General features: G+C 36.1%; 2 protein-coding genes and 1 long non-coding RNA gene across 3 annotated transcripts; all 3 read right to left on the reverse strand.

The window, feature by feature from the left end:
* Positions 1 to 1,861: 1,861 nt before the first annotated feature.
* On the reverse strand, positions 1,862 to 25,481 carry LOC144974700 (DNA-(apurinic or apyrimidinic site) endonuclease 2-like). The gene is made up of 7 exons (XM_078917847.1): positions 25,454 to 25,481; positions 25,088 to 25,235; positions 9,898 to 9,981; positions 8,622 to 8,805; positions 7,024 to 7,167; positions 5,561 to 5,624; positions 1,862 to 4,454 (listed from the first exon to the last, which is right to left on the reverse strand). Exons 2-7 carry the CDS (start codon positions 25,209 to 25,211, stop codon positions 3,159 to 3,161), a joined length of 1,896 nt encoding a protein of 631 aa, XP_078773973.1. The 5' UTR covers positions 25,212 to 25,235; positions 25,454 to 25,481; the 3' UTR covers positions 1,862 to 3,158.
* LOC144974698 (uncharacterized) lies at positions 12,562 to 19,245 on the reverse strand. The gene is made up of 3 exons (XM_078917845.1): positions 18,907 to 19,245; positions 17,873 to 18,018; positions 12,562 to 17,260 (listed from the first exon to the last, which is right to left on the reverse strand). Exons 1-3 carry the CDS (start codon positions 19,010 to 19,012, stop codon positions 16,016 to 16,018), a joined length of 1,497 nt encoding a protein of 498 aa, XP_078773971.1. The 5' UTR covers positions 19,013 to 19,245; the 3' UTR covers positions 12,562 to 16,015.
* Positions 21,752 to 24,448, reverse strand: LOC144974699 (uncharacterized). The gene is made up of 3 exons (XR_013645796.1): positions 24,193 to 24,448; positions 23,498 to 23,651; positions 21,752 to 22,464 (listed from the first exon to the last, which is right to left on the reverse strand). It is a non-coding gene; the product is annotated as an uncharacterized LOC144974699 (long non-coding RNA).
* Positions 25,482 to 25,486: the final 5 nt, after the last annotated feature.

Here is a 25,486-nt window from a genome sequence, read left to right on the forward strand (position 1 = left end):
GTCCTGGCTGGGAGGGAAACAGTCGAATGCATAGTTATTGTTTTGGGAGATGATATTTTTTTCCTTGTAAATCATCTCTCTGTTATGTATTAGTATATTTGTTATTTTTAATGTATAATGTAAGCATTTGAGTGTGTTCCTCTTGTTGGATTTTGTTCTTGTGTCCGGATGAGACTTATAGGTGATCTCAAACTAAGTACATTGGTGGTATGATCTTGGAATCTACATCTGATCCCTATTTGTTCCCAGTTCCCCTATGTCTTACTTTCTCTTCGATGCTTCAATTGTAATTCTAGAACTTTTTACTATCCCATTTTCTTCCTTTTTACTGGCGCTGATATAACCTAAATGTGTTGCAAGCGCCGGAAAACCCTTTTAAAAAAAAATTAAAAACAAACAATAATATGATTTCACTCTGGCTTTGTCCAGGATCTGTTACGAAGAGAGGGACAGATGGATTTGTTTGGGTTTTTTATTTTGTTATGAGGGAGGGGGGGGGGAGAAAGATGTATATTTTTCGGTTCATCATCACTTTATAATATTTCAGGAAAAGGTTGTTTTTTAAAATGTAAATAAATATATTTTAAATAATTGAATGTACATCTTTTGATAGAGATCCTGTGATTGCCAGAACATATAAATATAAACTACTCATGAATCTACTTGTCCTCTGATCTCTCCTGTGCCCGTTTTGTTTTCTTAGCACCTTTTAGAAAAATAAAATTGTGTTATTGGTAAAAAACGAAGTGTTTTGCAATAAATTTAGAAATACTTACATTCCCTGTAGATAAACCATTAATAAATAATAAAGGCTTTTTTATTTTACTGAGTTTTTGAATTTTGTTTGTTCTTGTTTTTTTTTTAGGGGTTTTACAGCATTTGAGACACTTTTAGGTCATTTCAGCTCCAGTAATAAGGAAGATGATAGGGGGAAAGTTTCAGATCTGAAGTTAAAGGTAAAAGCACCAAAGAGGAAGTAAGAAGGGGAGTGGTTTAGATAGGGAACAAAAGATTCCATGAACAATTCATCTTCTTATTCTTTCAGCTTATCCCGCAGTTTGCAGGGTTGCCACAATGAATGCCATATCTCCATGCATCTCAGTTCAGCGCATCATCTTCTTCCAGGCCCAGTTCTGTCATATCATCCTTTACCTTATCCCACCATCTAGTCTTTGAGCGTCCCTTTTTCCTCTTTCCCGCTATTTGCAAGTCCAATACTTTCCTTCCCACGTACTCCCTCTCTCGTCTCTTAACATGTGCGAACCATTTCAATCTATCTTCTCTCATCTTTATTGATACATTCTTCACTGCAGTCAACCTTCGGATTGGTTCATTTCTCACTTTATCTTTTTTTGTCCAGCCAAGTGACCACCTCAGCATCCTCATTTCAGCTACCTCAACTTCTTTATCTTGTTTCTTTATTGTAGCTGCTGTCTCTAGTCCATATAGCATTGCTGGTCTTACAACTGTTGTATATATTTTCCCCTTTAGCTTTGCAGAAATTCGTTTGTCACACGTAACTCCTCTTCTTAACCTCCATCTCATTACCCCTATCCCTTGTACAGTTGTTCCTTCAAAGCTCACTACTTATACTTGTTTTTCAGTCGAGTCTTTCCACCCTCAACCCCAGCCCACTATCAACTCTTGCTGTCTCCTCTATCCCTCTACAGTGCAAAACACAAATCTCCAACACATTTGTCGATCAAGGTCAAAGATGCTTCACACCCCCCCCCCCTTTACAAACACACACACACACACACACACACACACAATGTGACTCTTACTGCCATAAGGAGAGTGATGTCATTTTTTTCCATTTCTGTTCAATAAAAACAAAAGGCAAAAGACTCGGCAGCCTGATGGCATTTTTATTTCTCTTTATTTCTTTTGTTCACTGCGGACATTTGCTAATGCAGATCATGGATACTATTACACATCATAAGGCAACAGTGTCAAGAGATTTAGCAATCTTTAAGGCCTAACCTAGTTGACCAGATCTGAACATTGTCACTAGATCTAAACCCCTTGTGCTTTGTTTCTTTTGACACTCATAAATTAAATTAACATGTCTCGCAAAATTGAAATCACACCTTGATAAAGCTTGCTTTTTGTTTCATTACCATATTTTCTGGACTATAAGCAGCACAACTACCAATTTATCATTTTTTAAAATCAATTTTATCCTACAATAAGCTGCTCTGGGGCATAAGCCACATCTTCTTCAATTTAATTCAATTGATCAAAATCATCAGCGAACCCATTTAATTCTTCATTCTTCAACCTCTGTGAGTTAAAGAGGCTGAGAATTGCTTCAGCTCCCATTTGCTTTCACTTTCTTCACAGCTGTCCATGTCAGCAATGCTTCAAACCTGGTTGGTTAAAAGGTCAGCCTTGGTTAACCTGTTAACAATTGTAGACAGTTTGACTGCATTTCTCACTGTGAGGAGCCACTGACAACCCAAAACAATAGCCATGACGCTTCACACTTTGATGGCATGGTGGACAAAGAAAACCCTAAATATTAGTCAGACTGGCCAATAAGCTGCAGGGTCGAGATCAGGGGAAAAAGTTGTGGTTCATTGTTCAGAAAATTTAGTAAATTGATTGCTCTCCTTCGTACATGTGCTATGATAATAGTAATAGTAATATGCTGACAGACCAATGTTTGATAGTCGGCATTTGTGACTTCATGCATTAAAATGGTATTATGCTGGGTGATCCCTGATACTGATAGGACTTTTGAAGTGAAAATGACAAGAAATGTAAAATTCTATTTAAATGTCCATATTAATTCTCTGCAATAAAACATAAAGACTTAACCAAAGTTTCTTATCTCAGGTGCAAATGCTCCGTTGCTCTAAGGGGAATTTCACCCATCATACACAATTTCATGGCCAAGTCTGAAGCAGATTGGTACATTTTTCACCAGATTCTTGCACACTCTCAGCCAATAAGCATGCTAGAATCCGAGTGTGCCAAAATCCGATGCTCATGGAGGTAACATCTTATTATTATATGTAGATACAATTTGGTAACCAAGCTCCAGAGTCCCGTATTTCAGAGCATGCTGGAGTCCAGTGAGTACTGTATCTTCCACAATAAGGAAAACTTAATTTTATGTATTTCACTTTGATACGACAAAAGTTTATTTCTATTGATCACTTTTTCTTACTCAGCCATTGGAAAAAATCACATCTACTCTGTGGGTTGCTCTGAGCTCCATCTGGACGAGCACACACATAAAATTGTTTGTTCTGATTAGGGCCGGCTTTCTTGACCGTTCTCAGCACACTTGGCTCTTTATGGCCTGGGCAGAGGGGAGGAGGTGGAAGACCTCCCAGAATTCCTTTCCAGGCAGATGCAGCAGATGATCTCTGTTTGTTATTTGGTGATAATTTGTTAGGGCTTAGAGTTGATGAAGATTTTTTAGTAGTATCGTCTTTAGAAATTAATATATCTCTTTTCACATTTGTTTCATCCTCTTTTTGAAAATGTAAACACTCTTCAGGGTTAAAGTCACACTGATTTCCATCAGAATTAGAAGTTATTTCTTTATGTGATCCAGAAGACTGGGAAGTTTGTGCAATGTCCTGATGTCCATCAATGTGATAGTCAACATCCTCTATCACACACAAGTCCTCTCCTAATCTATGGTTGATTTCGAGTGAGGATTTATTTGAAACACTCTTACCGATAATACTGCAGTTATTTTTTACTTGAGATTTCTGAACTTGGTTGCTTTTACTAGTTCTTTGAGAGAAAAAAGACGTGAGGCTGATTTGTTTGGAATCAGTACTTGAAATTCCTTTTTTCAATTTAGCTTTTTTAATCGGTGACTGTTTTTTGTCCACTTCAATAGTTAAATTCCTCTTGAAACCACTTGCTGATTGAGTTGTGGGGATTTTGGTATTGGTTGAAATTTGGGAATGATCTGCTTTGTTGACTTGACCAGATTGCTGATTGCATGTCAATGGTGATTTATCTTTTTCAGGTATTTGTGAAGGTTTTGTAATCTTTGTGAAAAAGGATGACAACTTCTTTTGTTGACCTTTGAATTCTGGCATAAACCTTGAACACATAATGGGACTTTGTAGAGCCGGAATGGGTGAACAATTCAAGGTGACTATGACAGGACAGTGGTCAGACCCCTCAAAATCGGACATGATTTCACAATGTGTTGCAAATTTAGCAAGTTCTGTATCGATAAGTATGTAATCAAGACGTCGTCCAAAATTTGTTTGCCTGGCTCCCGTCAGTGTGCACCAATTGGTGAAAGCATTTTCCTGAAGAGGGTGAAGCTGCCGAAAGATATCGCTAAAGTGGCCTTCTTCACACTCAATGGAGGCTGATATCTCAGAAAGGTTGGCATCTATCAAGGGAATATTTTTGTCTCGCTCTTTTTGTTGTAGAAGACGATTCAACCAAATACGACTTGATTTCCTGAAGTACTCTTCCTATTATAGAGATAAAGAACAGGAAAAATCAAAATTACAAAATCCAAATTCAGAGAGAAAAATTTTAGTTTTAGTCAGAGATCAGTTTCAATATACAAGTCAAAGTGAGTTCCAGCAGCTAGAAACTGTGGACTGTAAAAGGTAATGTACAAAAATGAATAAAACAACTTCAAAAGAAAAGAACAAAATACTAAACAAATGCTCAAAACCCTTCTTCAGACAAAAAAAAATTGTTTTAACCCCCCCCCCCCCCTAAAAAAACCCCAACAAAACAACAAGAAACAAACAAACAAATAAAAACAACAAGACAGTGAGTTAAAACCCTAATACACCAGATGAAATCCAGATAGATGGATGGCAAAGAAAGACATAGGACGTCTAGTCGGGAAGAACATTTTTGAAAAGTCATCAAATTGTAACATTGTTAACATTGTTAAGGGTACACTAGTACTTGAAAGGGTGGACTTTGGAATAATGGATAAAAATCTTCTAATTTCAAAAAACAAAGTTCTGATTAAGTGGAAAATGTGATACCTCATGGTAACATAAAAAAGTAAAAAATATACACCCAGATTTGTTGTTTTGTTAGTAAAATAAACGTTTCCCTTTCAATAACCAAATATGACTTAGCCGTGTTGTTTGAATGTTTTTTAGGGTCATAAAATACCCGAGAACGTTGAGAGAATGTGAGTAAAGAGCCTTTTCCAAGCACCCAACTATGCGTCGAGTGAGGCTCGAACCCAGGATCTTCCGATCCATAAGTGAGTGTCATACCACAAGACCACATAGCCGAGTGTGTCATCAGTATAAACATGAAAATTAATGTCATATTTCATCAACATGTCCCAGTGGTTGTGTTCTAACGCGTCTTCAGTCAAGTCTCGAACACTCAACCCTGGGTTTACTCCATAAAGTAATTTAAAAAGTAGTGGACTGATTCTCGTTTGCAATTATCGATTAAGAATAGTTATTCAAATATGACTTAAACACCAAAGAACATTTCCAGACAGTCTAAAATATTCAGAGAGACACTTGACATGAATGGAGTGATCAATTGTATCAAATGCTGTTCTCAGATTTAGAGGAGCAAGAACAGGGATACTTACATCTGGATCACAGTTGTCTATTTGACGATGGCAGGTGTTGATGTCTCCCAAAATGATCACATGTCTGAAATAGGAATAACATTTATAATAATAATAGTAATAATAATAATAATAATAATAAACATAATAATAATAATAATAATAATAATAATAATAATAATAATAATAATAATAATAACAATAATACAAATATTGAAAAAGCATATTTCCATGGATTTACTATGCTCAATGCAAATCAATATGTAGGCCTTATGGAACCATATTTTCCATTTCATACAATACCAGTCGACTGTTATGTGTCCTTTTTGTACTAACACTCTTACAATACCCACCTATAGCCAGTCAGGTACTCATATTCACACCTGAGTCAAGTGGGGTAATGTGTGTTAAATGCAATACCCAAGAACGCAACATCGGGACTGGAATGTCTAATGATCACTGTCACCATCTAGTGACTAACCATGCTTGAAATTGCCTGTGATGAGGCTATCAATAACAATATGAGAGAATTCATCAACGACTGAAATACTCAATCACAACTAGACTGTCATGTCAGGATGCTGAATTCACAAAATTCTATCATCGCAATACAATAGGAATGGCAGTTTGACCTGATTAAAAAGGTCTGTAACTGTAACATTAGTCAAATTACCATTTTTAATATTTGTCAACTACAGCACTACAGCAATCACCAAATTAGCCAAGTCATGGCTGTTTTGGCAGGTGGAACTAGTAAAATCTCAACAGAACCGCATACCCTATCAATGATCTAATAATAGTAACAATAACGTTTATTTGTATAGCGCCCAATCCCGTTGAGAAAACAACCTTAGGCACACAAAATTGTACACATCATTAGAAATAATTGCATACACACGCACACACATTTTTATACAAGTGCACACACACACACACACATAATGACACATACACACACACATGCACCAAAACATGCATATACATATGGCGATGAAAAATAGCAGCTAAAATCAATTATTGAATAAAAATCATATCCGAACATTTAAACAATAATGGTAGATGAAGGGAGATTATATATGTCATGAGAATTCTGATGTAGCCTTGTATATCTTACACAATCCAATTATAGAGTTACCATGCATACGAGTATGTTGGCCTAAATAATTGTAGAAAAAAAAAAGATCCAAACAAATAGGATATATGCATGTTTTGGTGCATGTGTGTGTGTATGTGTCATTATGTGTGTGTGCACTTGTATAAAAATGTGTGTGCGTGTTTATGCAATTATTTATAATGATGTTTTACAATTTTGTGTGCCTAAGGTTGTTTTCTCAACAATCATTATTAGGAGCTCATTCACTTTCTCAACAAATATTCACTTAAATTGTGAAATAAAATGATGGATTATCCTCAATCTTTTTAAATTTTAGAAAATAAGAAAAAAACAGTTGAATATTAAAAACAATAATCAAAAACAAACTCACGTCCCGTTTTTCAACAAAGCCTCAGCTCTAATTTGGAGAATTGTAAGAAACTGAAGTTTGTATTTGTGACGATCTTCTCTATCCCCAGCCCTTGGTACATAAACATTGATGATGGCTACTTCTTTTTCTTCACCTGTTGGAAGACTAAGACATTAACATTAATAAGTAAAAAGTATATTTCATTTCAACTTTTCAAAAAGCTTAATTATATTTGTATTTAAAAAATTTAATAAATAAAAAAGTAACAAAACACCATTCAACCTGACATTATGGTAACATATTATATTACCCACATATAATGAACCCAAAGTTTTCTTGTAAACAAGATTACACTGTGACACTTTTGTTATTGTTTATCAATGGAGAACAGACTGATCATATCTAATAAACAACATACACTTGAGCACGGAAATCTCGAACATGTTGGGACTGGGCCTGTTTGATCGAGATTTCTGTGTTTTCGAATTTTCCGTATTGAGTATTTTACAATGGATATGATGGAGGTAAATGTGGGTGGTCTTAAAAGTCACATTATAATGATTACTCCCCTTATAGTGAACACAGTCAAGAGTCGAGAGTGAGACAATTCAATTTCCTTTTATTGGTCATTTTTTACACAACTATGAAGACAGTTTTCACTGGTGTTGCGTTTAGTGTGTCTTGTTTTGTTCAATTACAGACAAGGAATGACGATTCCCACTGCATGTGCTTAACAAAAAAAAAGCCAGCATATCACATTGTGGATTACACACTCACACTCCTCACTTAACACCCTCACACTCTTCCCTCTCACCCATAGCAGGCTAAAGAGAGAGGGTATTGGTCTCACACAGCATCATCTATTTAATACATGATAATGCTCTCACTCCATCTTCCCCACCCCTAATCGTTTGTATCATTTTAATACGTAACAGTTCCCACCTAAGGCAATCACTGCCTTGCTAATCTCCCATCCCAACAGTACTGGTCAGTTTGCTATGGTACTGGTCAAAATAATGGTACTGGTACACAACAGAGTTTGAGGTAACGTCGTCTAATACAAGAAGTTGATGGAGTGATGGGTGGTGTGCGTAAGACCCTGGTCAAACAAGCTTCACTATCTCCCACTCAGTTCAACATGCACACACAGACGCGTGCGCACACATACACATATATGGTACACACACGCACGTGTAACACATTAACTGACACTTAGCGCTAAGGGGAGAGTGATGGAATCGTTTGTTTCCGTTCAACACAAACAATTCGCAAAAAAAAAATTTCACTGGACATGCAAAGGAATGTCCAGTTTGTTCAAGATTTCTGTATTGGCCCCGGAAAGTGTTCGAGATTTTCATGTTGCCAATACTAACAAAATAGAGGGATTAAGACGGGGAAGTGAACTGAGTTTGAGATTTCCGTGATTTTGAGATTTCCATGTTCGAGATTTCTGTGCTCGAGTGTAACATGGAAAAGCAACTTTACTGAGGCCAAAGTTTGACTTACGCATGTGTTTAAGACCAGTCAGATCAAGAAGACATATATTGTAAATCCTTCTAAAGTCAGTTGTGTTAATTTGAAAGTCTATTTATTCAAGATATAAATATTATAAGCTTTACCGTATACTGTGTTGTGTAATGACACATCTCCCTTCCTCATCAAGAGCATTTAGTTCTTCATCACTGAAACTGTTTGTATTTCCGTAATGATATACACATGTGTCATTTGGTGTCGTCAGCTTCCCTGTCAACCCTTCCTCTGCCTTGATCGGCAAGGTCCAAGTTTTACAGTAGTTGGCTGTTCCTGTTTGGAAAAAAAAAGGTAGCATAAATTAAAAAATCAACGCATACCAGATTTTGTACTGTCATGTAATGGACAAATGCCTTTATGAATCATAAATAAAATCAATAAATATCAACATATTTACAAAGGACGATTCCACGAGTCATTATAAAAACACACTTTAAATTTTATAGTGTACAAGTAGAAGTCATCTATCAAGCACGCTTTTGGTAGCATCAAGCACTATCATAAAATTTACCACTGCTTATTCTCAGCTGATTCAGATATTGTTTATACGGGGGTTACCCTTGGACAAGAGACAAGGACCAAAGTTTTGCAATTATAAAGACCTCTCCAATGACGGACCGAGCATTGTGTATGCTGAATGTATGATCTCTGTGTATGCTGAATGTATGATTTCTGTGTATGCTGAATGTATGATTTCTCTGTTGTTTGTGAATTTTAGAACCAAGCACTTCTAATGGTGGAAGTCCATTCTGATTTCTATTTCCTAGCATTGTAAGCCATCTAGATCAGCTTGAAGAATTTCGGTGTCACGTTTAGTTCTAATTCTAATTGTCCGATACGGAGAGCTGTCATCTGCATACAATCTTAGCTGGGTTCCTGGTGTAAGTCGTTCTGCCAAATCAATAATGGAGTAGATTAAGAAAAGGATTTTGGTGCAGTCAGACTACTTAACAGTTTTATAGATAACATTTTATACCAGGCATTAGTTTAATCGAAAAATAAAAAATAGTTTATTAAAAAAACACATTACGATTTATGTCAAACATCACTTAGAGCAAATTTCCTCAACTTATTTAATAAATGTCTTTTATAGCATATGTTAAAGACAACATAATCAAAATGGAGGGCAGACATCTATATGAGCTACATACTCATGTTTTAAAATGCGACTCAAATAGAATTAATCAGGATGAATAAACCACTATTTTACTTGCCTATCCTCCACTGTGAAATAAAATTAAGAAATTGTAGGCGATTACATCTGTAATAAATATAAATCTCATCATTATCATAATAATATAATAAATATCATAACTAATTTTAAATGATGATAGCAAATCTAATAACAAACAAGACAAGACTTACCAGAATAACCAGACTTTTTTCTTGAAAAACTAAAGTATGACTCATACCCATCAACAATGGCAGTTGGTTCATCAAGCATGTCTCCTGCAAAGTCATTTTTTTTTTCTTATTATAAAAACAGGCAATGCATTTTAAGGAGAGAAAACTGTTGAAGTCTGAACCTCTAATTTCAAGTAGTTGTTCAAAGCCATAAAAGGCCCATAGAGCTGAAGTTTATCTTTGTTTCTATAGCGTGAAATGGACAATAGCAATCGCTTGCTAACCTTTGGACAGGACGCTAGTCTATCACAAAGTACTTTCCACAAGATCTAACACATCTACCTTATCACTGATGGGTGGACAGGGGGGGGGGGGGGGGGGGGGTCAGAAAAAAATATTGACTTTACCCGGGATTGATCTCAGTCCCTTTGTGTGTGAAGCAAGTGCTTTACCTATTGAGTTATCGGGATACCCCTGCCCCCCCCCCCCCACACCCTGTCTACTTTTACTTTTAAGTATAATTGAAGTCAGGAAATTGACTCCTTTCAATGAAAATAAATGATAAAACATGAAAAATTCTTCAACGCATTTCCAAGGATTTTCCATGCTCACAGCACTTTAAATGCTTCCTGTATTCATTCCCAAAGCAACCACATTTCCATTTTTAAATAGTAAAATCATATTTGACACTATTACTCTCAAATCAATAGTTCCCAAGTTGACAGCAGTGATGGAGGACTGAAGACAAGAAGATTTCCCTGCAGGCAAAGTGATAAAAGTTTTTATTTTTTTTATACCAACCAGCTTTAATAGTCTTTAACACATTTTTGGCACACACATCTTATTTACTTTTAATTTCTTTGTTTTTCTCCTAAATCGCATGGGTCAGCTAAAATTGACACAGTATATGTGAGTCCCAGGATCACTCCTGGGTTTCAGCACTAACCTTTAATTATAATGACACAACTGTTACTACAGTGGTCACCACCTAACAGCTTTCAGCCAGGCAGCTTGTGTTACAAAGCAACATTCAACCAGATGCTCTGCGGTTTCATGCTCTTTGCCACAGCATGTACAAGTGGAAGCGGTTGAAAGACCCCAATTATTTAACATGGCTGCTGTTATACAGGTTCTGCAACCACTCAATATCTCCTCTTAATAAACGTGTCTGTCAATAACGAATTGGCCAGGCTTTTGGTTTTGGCTGTCATTATTCTCCGCCGGGCGGAAAATAGTCCTTCTTTTTATTTTCCGCCGGGCGGAGAATAACAAATTTGCTTATTTTCCGCCGGGTTTTTCAAGTTGATCTTTGAGACTTAGCGGACTCCCATAATCTGACCTTCGTGGTGGTGTAGTGTAAATAATCTGGTCGTTTTTTGCCCCCCCCCCCCCCCCCCACTCCCTCGTTATTATTAGGGAATCAGTGGGTGATAGCGGTGGCGGTAGACGGTAGGAAATCAGTGGGTGATAGCGGCGGCGGTAGACGGTAGAGAATCAGTGGGGAATTTACCAGTAGATTTGAGACACACTTCAAGTTCAAGCTTGCCGGACTAAAATAATTTGGAGAATGAAGGGAGTTGACTTAACTCTGCTCTTTCTCACTGCTAGTTGTGTGATTAGTTCTCACTAGTGTTGCTCAATCAGACTACAAACGTATGTGGGGAAGATTTTATGTCACTGATTATTGTGATAAGTTTATGTTGTTGTTGTTAGTGGGTTTTTTTGGTATGACTGTCGTGTCTCGATCAGGCTGTTGTGAGTAATCTTCATGTTGTGTTTGTTCACTGTCTCCCGCGTAAACGTGACGTCATCGTGTCTATCCTATAAAAGCTTGTGACACCCTTCATTCTTTTCTCTTCGACACCAAGCCTAATTCTAGATCTACTATTTTGCCTATCGTTTGTATCTGACAGATCCGATCCGCCATACTATGTTTTAGAATTAGACTGTACCGGGACGATTCCCGATGTGCTTTTAGAGCATTTTTAACCGCCCATATATGTCCTCTACATATATGGAGAACGCCCACTTCGGTGGAGACTTTTTCTGAACTTTTTCCTTTATTTTACACATCGTGAACGAGATTGGGAAATCCGTTCACGACACGTTAAAGGTTACACATCGTCTGTACTGTGATGGGAACAAATAACCACTATGTGTCTATAGCGCTGGTGGTAGGGCCTCAGTGGGTACTCTACTGTGTGTCAAATACCCCCCCCCCCCTCCCCATCATGGTAAGGATGCAGTGGCCTTTAGTAATAGAGCAGGCGGTAGGGACTCAGTGGCTAATATTATTGATAGGATGGTGGCTAATAGAACTGGTGGTAGTAGAGACTCATTGGCTAATACTGATAGAGCTGATGGTAAGGTCTCAGTGGACAATAGAGCTGGTAACAGGGACTCAGTGGCTAATAGTAATAGGGCTGGTGGTAAGGACTCAGTGGCTAATAGAGCTGGTAGTAGGGACTCAGTGGACAATAGGGCTGGTGGTAGGGACTCAGTCGCTAATAGAGCTGGTAGTAGGGACTCAGTGGACAATATGGCTGGTGGTAGGGACTCAGTAGGTACCACAAAGTGATTTTTAGTTTGAGAGCAACAAACAATCCATGTTGTTTTTTGAATAGTTCTCAAAAAACCATGAAAAGCAAACTTTAATTCAACAAAATCGGACAACAAACGAAAAAGTTATGGCTTTTCAAATTTATTCAAATTCAAATATTTGCAATTAATCCGAGAAACCACATTTATGGGCTCTTTTCAAGGTCATAGCAAAACAAAATCGGAAGAGATATCAATGAATGCAATACATTTTACAGAAATACATTACATCAATTTATATAAAAAAATGGATCATTTCCCTCTAGCATGGACATTGACAAAGATATAGCTGATACAAATTCGGAAAAAATAACACTGGACTTAGAAAAAAAACAGAATTTTCATGAAAAGTAGGCAAAAGTGGCAAATTCACATGATCACAAAATTTAAATGGGATGCATGAGGGAGCTATAAATTTCATAAACAATTAACATAAAGATATTGTACATGCTGAATTTTTTTTGAGAAGATAATGATCATATATTTCTCACAATAGGTTGGACAATGTGATGCGAAAGCCAAAAACAAGAAAAAACCGCGTAATATGCAATTTACACTAAAATTTGAACATTCTCGGAAACAAAAACGCTATAAAAATTAAAGTAATAGAGATATAATACTCAAATAAAAACCATTATAAAGGCAATTGAAATCTCATTCTAATGCTACAATTAAAAGCAAGATACTACAAATATAATTTATGATATGACCAATTAAAAGAAGTTAGGTAAGAATAATATGTCGACGAAAGTAAGAAATATTACTTGTGAACTCGAAGAGCAAAATATTCTTAAAATTCTAAGTAATAGACATAGAGCATTCAAATAAACACCATGGTAAAGACAATCAACATATCTTTGTAATGCTACAATTAAAAGCAAGATACTACAAATATAATTTACGATATGACCAATTAAAAGAGGTTAGATAAGAATAATATGTCGACGAAAGTAAGAAAAATTACTTGCGAACTCGAAGAGCAAAATATTCTTAAAATTCTAAGTAATAGACATAGAGCATTCAAATAAACACCATGGTAAAGACAATCAACATATCTTTGTAATGCTACAATTAAAAGCAAGATACTACAAATATAATTTATGATATGACCAATTAAAAGAGGTTAGGTAAGAATAATATGTCGACGAAAGTAAGAAAAATTACTTGCGAACTCGAAGAGCCAAATATTCTTAAAATTCTAAGTAATAGACATAGAGCATTCAAATAAACACCATGGTAAAGACAATCAACATATCTTTGTAATGCTACAATTAAAAGCAAGATACTACAAATACCTTTTAAAATATGATCAAGTACAAGAGAGTTGGTTAGAATATTACATTGACAAAAGTAAGAAAAATATCCAGACAAAATTTCAATCATGTCATAAAATACAAAGTAATATAGACATAGTACATTCAAATAATCATCACCATTCTCAAGACAATTTACATGGCTCTCAAATATCAGAGAACTCTCTGAAATCAGTGGTTTGAAACATTAACAGTGATTCTAAAGAATAACCTTATCTGTATGAAGAATTGAGGTTGGTTTTTAGGTTTAAAATGCTTGCTTTGAAAGAGATTTCAACCACTTGTGTTATTATCTAGAGTAGGAGAATTCTGTATCAGCTGAATCATTCTGTATGAAACTGTTCATTGGTTTCTGACATTCTGTGGCAATGCTAACTACAATTAAAAGCAACATACTACAAATATATAATAAAACAAAGGAATTTTTAAGAGAAATTCCTTCCGACCTCAGAAAACAATACTTGTCAATGCAATTATTAAGTCTCTACTAAATGACATACAACATAAAACACAGCATTCTATGGTGTAATAAGGAATAATAAACAATGGTATGAGTATGAGTGATACAGATGTTATGAATATAAATATGATCCCTAACTCTCATCAAGTTTAATTTTCTTTGGTAGCGGTGATGGTTCAAAATCTAAATGCTGACAGATGCGAAAATACAAACTGCTTAAATTACCACCATAATTAATTTGTTCAAGTAAAACAACTTTACGATATTTTAATTGACATCTAAGGTTTTCTAAAGCTTTAGGAGATGCTACAAGTCTATCTAATTCCTCTTTAGTAGATACAACACCCCCCTGCCCAATTATACTCTCTAAAATGGAAGTTTTATCCTGCATTTTCTTTAATTCTTTTCCTCTTTTAAGCCTCTTGCATTCCTGCATCCTCTCTATGATATCTTGCTGTACCCGTTGCTGTCTAATTTTACTCTGTAACTTAAGAGCAGGGGCATTTCTCCTAGCAGTAATCAATAAATTTGTAACTTGAGACGTCGTCTGTCGACCCAACCAAACAGATGTTTTGTTCCTCTTTAACATATTTAAAGTACTCCTGAGATGAAGAGAGGCATGCCTACGTTTGTATAGATCAAAATCAAAATCTCCAAATATTCTCTCCCCAACTAAATTTGTTAAAGGACTTGAGTTTAAAAGCATCTGGGTCTCTTGGTCCAATTCACCCCCATAAATGCCATCCTCTAGAAAGTCATCAAGCTGACGCTTAAGAACAATTTCAGACTCTTTTAAAATTTCAATGTACGTTGACTTCAACAAACTATTATCACATTTCATGGAGGAAGATATAACATCAGTCAAAACATGGTCATGATCATCATTGTTACAAAACGAATCATCAAATACAAATGACAGAGAAAATGAAATTTCGGATTTCCATTGATCTAAAAAGTCTTTCATCAATTTCACATACTTAGGAAATTGTCCATAAGGGACATCACTATTCATCAACCGCCAAAATGGGGTTGTGAAAAGTTTAGAAAACAAAGCAATGGCTGTGATCATTGAAATAAGTCCATCATCATTGAGATCGAGAAAAATACTCTGCAGCTTCAAATTTGAATGAGTAACATAGTCAGTAAGGAAAGATTTAATGTCATGATAATGAAATATAATGGCATATGCATTCTCAAACAAATTATTAAATCTGTTCGAGCGGAAACTCGTAAATTTCGACGATTTACCAATTGATGAACAAAAGGCAAGCCACTCCTCCCTACTCCCATTTTTTTCATCACCTCTTGGTCCCAAAACATCTGATGTCAACCTGATAAGTCTAAAGGCTGCATTTTGTTCATCATTGGCAAATCGTTGAAAAGAAGAATTCAAATCTCTTCCAAATTTTCCCACCTCACTCTCAATTTTACTACAAGCATCCTCTGTCGCTTTCACCAAACCCAGAAGAAAGTGGGCGTTACAAAAAAGAAAATGTGTAGTACTGTCTTCACCAAGGATATCATTCTTATAAGCTGCTAACTTTTTACCATAACATTTCATCACAGATGCCCTGTATGACATAATACATTTCATTTTAGTAATAATGGATTTAAATATGTTATCTTTACTTGAACTGTTGGTAGAAGAATAAATTTGGCTCATATCATCAAAAATTTCAATGGTTTTTTCTAGAAGGGTCTGGGCATTATCAGAAGCTACTTCAGAAAATCCTAAAGACAATGATAACTTATTATCTAAAACTATATGTCACTCTATATAATGCTTTTTATCACGACTGGTGCCATCTGTGGCAAATGTAAAATGATCTGTTTTATTAATTTCATCGACAACATGATGATGAGCAATATGAGCTGCTTCACTGGCAAAATTAAGTACTGTGGATGCACAAGGCAACAAAGAAAGATCAAAATTACGTTTGAATAAATATTTAGAAACAATTTGAATAACTAAGCTACAATGTTGGGCAGCGACATTGGCTTCACCCATGAGTGACATACAGGTAAGTCTAACATCATCAGAAAACTGATTATATCTAGAATCTCTCAACTTAACATCATTGTGTTCAGCTTCTAACTCCAAAATACTGGTGGCAGTTATTCTAAAATCATCCAATTCTTTTTTATATTTTGACTTTAACTGCTGCTCAGCCCTTTTCTCTTTTTTCAATAAATTCATTTTATGTTCCATGTCATCTCTCTCACTTTTAACAGAATCAATAATTTTATCTTTCTCCTCAAGCATAGCTTGAAATTGAGCAACTTTAAACAAAGGAATGGTTGTTGATTGAATTCCAACATTCTTACCTTTTTTTTTAACAATCACTTTTTCTTTTACAGATAAACACAATCTCTCCTTTAACATATCTCTCTCACCTTCCAATTCAGTAATTACATTCTTAAACTCATCACATTGTTTTCTTAAACTATCACAGTGCATCTTCAGTAGTTTCATTTCATGTACATAATTATGATTACATTCAACAACAGTAACAGGTAAAGACTTTGTAGTAGAAATAGTATTCGAAGTTCCACTGTCAAACAGTCGTCTGGCAAGAAGGTCAGCAAGTTTATCCGGCTTATGCTTTAGTTTTAACTTATCCTTTTTTGCTTTCACAAGCTGTTGTTTTACTTGTGATGGAGTTGGATTTGAATCACAGCAAAGGGCCTGAATCCATCTTATCAAAAATGAATCACCTAATCCTGTTTTGTTTTTAACAACTTCTAAGGAAAGAATAGTGTTTACAGTTGGTGTAAATCCAACAGTTGGAGAATATTTAGACACTTCATCGAGAAGAATAGATTTGTTAAGTCCAATGCTGGTCAGGTGATCGGGGACAATACTTTCCTGGGCAGACATGGATAAGAACTTAGCAAGTTCCTCAATGTTGTCGGGCAGACTATCATAAGACGAGACTGTCTTTTGAATCTTGTACTGTAACTGCGCTTCAGTTATTCTTTCATCCGGAAAAATCTTCATAAACCACGTCAAGACCTGTGGGAGAATTTAATGAAATAATATAAATATCACGGATAGGAGTTGAGTTAAAAGTAAACAAAATCAAAAGCATCTCACCATGAATCTTCGAAGATACATTTCAAAATATGATTAGTAGACTGTGCGAAGAAACAAATGCCAGTAAATAAATAGTGATAAAGATTTTATTCATGTGAATCGTAATATAAAAAGGGCAAAATCTGCTCCTGATACATGATAAAATCACATCACCAGAAATTTGAATGAAGATAAATATATGGTGTATGTCACTATCAGTGGATCAAGAAACATAAATAAACGATTACTCTGTGCATATCCCACATTGTCATGCAGTGACATGCTCTTTAAACCACTTACATTTTCCTTGGCAACAGACATCTAACACAAAGGGCATAAGATTCAAGTTATCACCAAGCAGCTTGTTGCATTAAATCATAGTCTTCGTGGCAGCCCTGTAGGACTCGAACCCACAATCAACATATTTGGTCAGGCTCAGAGCCTTAAGTCATACGATTACATCACAATAAATGATGCACAATCGAGTTCCAAAAAACTAACTTACAGGTTAAAAGGGTTTCACAAATGACAGGAGAGAAAAATACTACTTACCAAATTCCATGATGCATGTGCTTCTTCCCTTAAAGCTGACAGTTGAACCAAAACTTTGTTAGTCAAGGTCAATGCAGGCACTGTTGGTCTCCTTCCTCTCCCCTCCATAAGAAAGATGCTTTTAAGAATGGTGTAACTTTCATCCTCTGTAGAGTAAAGCAAGCATAAAAGTGTTAGCCTAAAGATTAAGTTTGAAGTGGTTAGGTAAACAATTCATTCACTCCACTCAACAATGGTCAATGTTTAGATATTAAAGGTTTATGTGCTGACTAACGTGAAGCAACATTCCATAAATCCCAGACACGGTAGAGGCAAACAGTCAGGCTTCTATCGAAACAACATTTCTACTGGAGTTGGAGCCACAATGGATTGGTATTTTGAGCTTTGCCAGATCGCCTAATTGTCTATCACAATTTGGAGCTCATGATAACCAATGGATTAGCTAAACTAAAGGATTGTAGTAGTACATTAAAAAATTGTCCAGAGTTTCAATTCAACTTACTTAAACTGTCTAAACCAAAACGATTTGGATAAGATAAACATAAACAATAAACCAAAACAAGACACAAATTTACCAAGATAAATATACAGGATGCAACAATAACAAACATTTGTAAATAACACATTACAGAGAATAAAACAAATCTAAATGAGAAAGACAAGATAACTAAAATCCTCAGAAATGATCTTGTTTACATTACACACACTGGGAAACCCTCCATTATAAACTTAAGTTAAAAATAGAACTTGACCTAGATAAATTTAGAATGTCATTTTCCTATATTTCACAAGCACAGAGACAGTTAAATTGGTATAAAAAGATAAAGACTACAACCCATTATTACTAAATAACACCAAATGTATGTTTAATAACCAATAAGATTAATAAATGAAGGGTTAAAGTTCGTAGTCGTAAGGAAACCCCTGGCTGACTTGACTGATTTGTGGACAACAGAATTTAAATTTAAATATTTACAAAACTAGCTCAAACATTGATACAAATGAAAACCAAAATATTATATAGATATACTTACGTATAATTGTATTTGGAATTGTAATTGCTGGGTCCAATTGTCCGTCTTGAAGACAAACCGATGCATTGTTGACAGGAGTGTCACTGTCGGGTTGATGATCAGTCATAACGGCGGACAGCCGGCCTTTCGTCCAGTTGGAGTGGGGTCACATTTTTTAAGATTACCGGATCATGATAATCAGTACATCCTTAAAACCTATACAGGTTTTTAGAGCATATAATCATGATTACATTGGTTCTTGTTTGAAATCATTATTTTCAAAAATGCCGGAATAAACATTCAAAAACCTAAGACGCTCGTGTTCACCTACAGCTACGATCGCTCTACCGGGAGGAAGGAAATGAAAGAGGTATCCGGTTGTACAAAAACTCAATCCGATTCTAACGAAACAAACCGCATAAAAATCGGATCACTCATGATGGAGTAAACGAATTTAGAAAAATATAGGTAATTTGAAATTGACGCGACATGGCTTCAGAAATCGCATTTTGACGGAAATGACAAGCGACACATTTCAATAAAAATAACTATGCCATGTTCTGTTAATTCAATAAAAAATAAGTTCATTGTAAAGAGAATTTAATGACGGTTACATTGATGTAAGATTCACCAACGTAGCAGTGACGGGAAATTACAAAAATTGCATTTTAAAACATCGGATTTTGCCGTTTTACTCGTCCACCGACCGATTTGTCGCCGATAATTAAGGCCAGTTTGTGGTACCTAGACTCAGTGGACAATAGGGCTGGTGGTTAGGACTCGGTGGACAATAGAGCTGGTAACAGGGACTCAGTGGCTAATAGTAATAGGGCTGGTGGTAAGGACTCAGTCGCTAATAGAGCTGGTAGTAGGGACTCAGTGGACAATAGGGCTGGTGGTAGGGACTCAGTGGACAATAGAGCTGGTAACAGGGACTCAGTGGCTAATAGGGCTGGTGGTAAGGACTCAGTCGCTAATAGAGCTGGTAGTAGGGACTCAGTGGACAATAGGGCTGGTAGTAGGGACTCAGTGGACAATAGGGCTGGTGGTAGGGACTCAGTGGACAATAGAGCTGGTAACAGGGACTCAGTGGCTAATAGGGCTGGTGGTAAGGACTCAGTCGCTAATAGAGCTGGTAGTAAGGACTCAGTGGACAATAGGGCTGGTGGTAGGGACTCAGTGGCTAATAGAGCTGGTAGTAGGGACTCAGTGGACAATATGGCTGGTGGTAGGGACTCAGTGGACAATAGGGCTGGTGGTAGGGACTCAGTGGCTAATAGAGCTGGTAGTAGGGACTCAGTGGACAATAGGGCTGGTGGTAGGGACTCAGTGGCTAACAGGGCTAGAGGTAGGACTCAACGGCTTACACTAACAGGGCTAGTGGTAGGACTTAGTGGCTAACACAGACTAGGAGTCCTGTATTCTCTATGGTGGCTAACAGTACAGGGCTAGTGGTATGGATTCAGTGGCTAACAGGACTGGTGGTAAGGAATCAGTGGCGAGTGGTATTGGTATGGACTCAAAGGCCAATAGGGCTGGTGGTGAGGACTCAGTAGCCAATAGGGCTAGAGGTAGGGACTCAGTGGCTAACAGTAGTGGTATGAACCCAGTGACTCACAGGACTGGTGGTAGGGACTCAATGACTAATAGCGCTGGTGGTAGGGACTCAGTGTGTAATAGGCCTGATGATAGGTACTCAAGTATGTAATAGCACTGGAGATCAGAACTAAGCAGTCAACCTATATGTCACAACTGGCAGTGAATACATTTTATTACGAAAAAAAAAAAATTATCTCACGTTGGAACGCACTACAGTCCGCTTAAAACAAACCCTCATCTGAGCTAGGAAATATTTCACCTTAAAGGAGAACCTGTAGTCAAAAATCAATTTTTTATCGCAGTGCCAATATTGGTATTCCCCTGTTATTTCAGGTGGTAGGAGGTCTAATTTGATGATTAACACACATACACACACACAAAAAAAGAAAAAAGCTAAAAACAAATGTGTGGCTATGTGGTCTTATGGTATGACAGACGCTTTCGGATCGGAAGGTCCTGGGTTCGAACCTCGCTCGGCGCATAGTTGAGTCCTTGGAAAAGGCTCTTTACTCACATTCTCTCAACATATTCAGGTGTAAAAGGAGTAGTAGGGACTCAGTGGACTGTTAACAGTATTGTCTTTGTCCAAAAAAATTGTAATATCGCATAACAAGCGTTGCTGTTGACCAGGGCCCCCTTGTAAAGCACTTTGAGCACATTTAGTGGATATTGCGCTATATAAAAAGCTCAATATATTTAAATGTCTTCAATGACACAGACAATATAGGCTACAATGAGACCAACCCCACCCACCCCACAAAAAAAATAATTTCCGACACTGATGCACCGAAAACCAACGAAATCTTCCAAATTTACACACAATGTTCCCTACAAGTAGAGCTACATCACGATGGAAAGGCTTAGCAAGTCTTGAAAAATATATTTAAAGAATTGTTTTTCGATTACGATTGAAAATTTGGCATGGAACGACAAGAAAAAATCCAATTTAAAAATTCATAAAACTACTAAATTTTAGTTTAGCCCAAAACCAAATCCATCATGATGCAATACCCATCATACGAAAGATTCTGACCAAATTTGGTATATAATCTGATGGGAAACAATCCAGCTATGAATGTCAGAAAATCGAAAATGATATTTTGAGAAAAAAACAAAATGTCTTTATTAATTTGATAAACAAGCTAATTTTGCAGACAACGTCCATCAAAATTTCAAAGTATAATCAATATGGAACAAGAGAATAGTCAAATTTTGTAAATTGATCAATTTCTGAAAAAAAAATTGTCTAGAAAGAAATGCTGTACAATATTTTTTAATTTCGGCTGAAATTGTGGTGCGGATCGACAGGAAAAAAAATTAATTTTTAAAATTAAAAAAACTTCTAAATTTTAATTTACCCCAAAATGTTTCCATCATGATGCAAAACACATGATAAAAAAGATTCTGAATAAATTTGAAAATAATCTAAAGGAAAATGACATATGGTTCTTAGAAAATCAGAAAATGACACAAAACAGAAATTTGAGAAAACACTTATTTGACATAAGCTGATCCATAAAATTTTCAAAATAATGACTATCATAGGACAAGAAAACACGAAAATTGTGTAGATTGATCTGTCTAAAAAATGTATAAATGATTCGCTAACCCATTCCCTAAGAAAATAAATGCTGAAAAATTTTAACACTATTGTGGTCAAATATGATTTATATCTTACGAATTCATCACTGTAATAAAAAAAACTAATATGATATGACGCACTACCCTCATGTTTTTATTGTTTAAAATGCTGCTTGTGAGATAAGTATCTAATCAATTTGAACTACAAAATCAAATCTATTTGAGACCCAAAAAAAAAACCAGGTAAATGGCGAAAATAGATTTAGCTCCAAATCAAACGCAATTTGCTTTCGCAAACTCCCAGAAAATTATTTTTCTTTCGGCTCAATACAGGAAAATTCAACACCACTTGTTTGCAACCACTTTGTCTGATGTTCCACAAAGACGGTTGATCTTGCTCTGGTTTGAAAAATGGAAATAGAAAAGAGGCATTTCGTTAGCAATTTTTGGAAAGGTCTATATAATCAAAATCATTGTCATAAATTGAATTTGTCAAAGACATACCAATTTATTTTAAATGGCCATCATTTTCACCATCACCAACACAGTTGAAATTTCATTGGCTTTACCATACAGGACAAAACTCTTGACAACAAACTATCATTTAGATTAACGAGCATTTATACTTGAGCATGCAAATCTCGAAATCACGGAAATCTCAAACTTGGTACAATTCCCAGTTTTAATCCCTTTATTTCGTTCATATAGTGGACACTCCCTTGCGATCTGTTGAATTTTTTCCCCCACTAATTGATTGTGTTGAACTGACAGAGAAAAGGAAATTGCAGTCTCACTATCGACTCTCTACAGAGGTCATAATAATGGGGAGTTATCATTATAATTATAATACCAATTTTATCAAGACCACCCACATTTACCTCCCTCAAATCCTGTGTAAAATACTCAAATTGGAAAACTCAAAAACACGGAAATCTCGAACAAACCGGCATGGTCCCGACTTGTTCGAAATTCCCATGCTCGAGCGTACTGTATTGATCACCAATAACAGAGATGCCAACCTAGCCTTTTGAAAACCCATATTTTCAAGACCAAAAACCTGTATTTTAGGACAAAAACCTGTATTTACTGCGCCGTGCAGAAATCGATATCAACCCGAAAAGGTCGAATCGGACTTCGTTAACTTGTACTCGAAAAAGGGCAGTGAATTACTCATAGTTAATAGCAGTAGGCTGGGCAAGATTCGCAAAATTCAGTATCGATAATGAAAGCTCTTCTGCATGAAAACACTTTTCATGTTGTGATCGTAATTAAGTGGATTTTTCACTTCAACCAAATCCCGTATTTTTCATGATAAAACCGTATGCCCGTACTTCGGAAGAAAAACCGTACAGAACACGGGAAACCTGTACTGGTTGGCATCTCTGCAATAAAAATGTAAGGCGCTATATGAAGATTTCAAAACATTACTAACCAGTTTCAAAAAGTGCATGCAGATACTCTGCTCTGCTGGCACAGATGATGGTTTGCTGATTAATAAGATTGCCACAACACATCTTGAGCCAGCTATCTTTCTTGATTGTCAGGACACCAGTACCGTCAACTGGACTCTTTCACTTTCATGTTAGCTGTCAATGAAAGAAAAAAAAAAAAAATTAAATTCACTGCAGTGAAAATGGCACATACCAATGTCATTGTTTAAGTTAATAATAATAATAATATTAAATAAATAAATAAATTTGTTAAAAAAGTAATGGTTAAAATGATATCGTTTTTCATTACAGTACTGTATATCTTATATCATTGTCATTATCATCATCATGAGGCATCTCAATTTCACTCCAAAGTTCTAAAAATTGTGTCACCGCTTCCACTGCTGCTGAAAACTGCCCAGTTGTTACAGTTACAATTACAATGCACACAGTTACACAGTATTAGAAGTACAATCAACGAAGGATTAATCCATAAAGATCACATTGGAATGCAGAACACATGGCACACGTGACAGTCGGCAAGGCGTGTTGTTATTACAATACAATTACATTCTCATTCATTCATCTATCTCCTCATTCATATCGCCATCGGCATTGCTCGATATACACTTCACTGTCCTGAGTCCGAGCCTTGTTAAAAACAAAAACACAAAAAGAAGAAAAGTCAAATTCTTACCTCTACAGAATCCTGACGAATAAAAATGGTATCAGTCTCAGTCTGCAATTGGTTAACTGCATTTTTGCAATTGTTGATAAGATGAAAAAGTGCTTGGAAATCAAGAGTCACAATCATTGACAATCGAACAAAACAATCATGGCTTCGCGACTTCGCGGTTGGCGCCACGGTCGACCGGATGTGACCTTTGACACGACCGGGGGTCACAAGACCCAAGGATAAGCCCGGCGGAGAATAAGAAAAAAAGGTTATTTTCCGCCCGGCGGAAAATACTCACTCCCTTTGGTTTTTGTCAGACAGGGGTCTGCCAATTATCGAAAGTCCAGGTTCTTTATTATTGACAGACAAGTGTCTGCCAATAATCGTTTTTCTTTATTGGCAGACATGTCTGGCAATAACGACAGCCAATCAATAAATACAAAAGTGGTCAAATTCTATATTATATAACTGAAAAAAAAAAAAAAAAAAGCCTTCCCAGGCACTGCGAGATGAAAGTTGGGAGGTAGCAGAGGGATCATATATTCATATTCCCTATTGACTGTAAAACTGACCACAACAGGAAAATATCAAGAACTCTGGAACAGTTTGTTTAGAAGACTTTAGTTTAGTTTAGTAAGAAGTTGGAGTTGGATCAAATTTAAAGATTAATTGGCAAATCGTCAACTACCAAGGACCGTGGTAATTGTGACCAGCGTCAATTGCCAACAATTCAAGTATAATAATTAAACAAAGTGCCTACTCATGACAATTAAATTATCATAATGTTTAAGTTTAAGTTATTATTTAGATATGATTATGTTATGATGATGACTGAAGAGAATCTGAGGAATAGCCCGACTCCAGTGGAAGTGGAAGAGTCTAACTCTGACTCGGCGAGACTAATACTAATACTTACGTGTGACTTTTGTTTCCTGCAGACACACAACATCAGCTCCCAGAGAGTCAATTATCTTTTTCAGATTTGTTTTATCCTTTTGAACAGCTCGAACTCCATTGATGTTCCAGGTTAGGACTTTCATGTTGAGTTTGTTGTTAAGGCTCTGCTGAAAAATGAATGAAACAGAAACCGAAACTAGAAATTGTGAACGGAAAGGATTATTTTTTCTAACCAAAAACAAAGTAGTTTGTAAATAATAAACAACTTGTCAAAATGATATGGCCAGCAAGTGAATAGATAATAGATTTCAAAGCGATCGAATACGAGCCTGAGATACACTGATCTGCTTCATTACTTAAATTTAAATCAATTTAAGTTATTTACTTTTGCCTTATCAAAACATCGATTCGCTTCATT

This window comes from Berghia stephanieae, chromosome 6 (genome assembly GCF_034508935.2).
Source record: "Berghia stephanieae isolate SIO BIC M18660-M18661 chromosome 6, UCSD_Bste_1.3, whole genome shotgun sequence".
Taxonomy (NCBI): domain Eukaryota; kingdom Metazoa; phylum Mollusca; class Gastropoda; order Nudibranchia; family Aeolidiidae; genus Berghia; species Berghia stephanieae.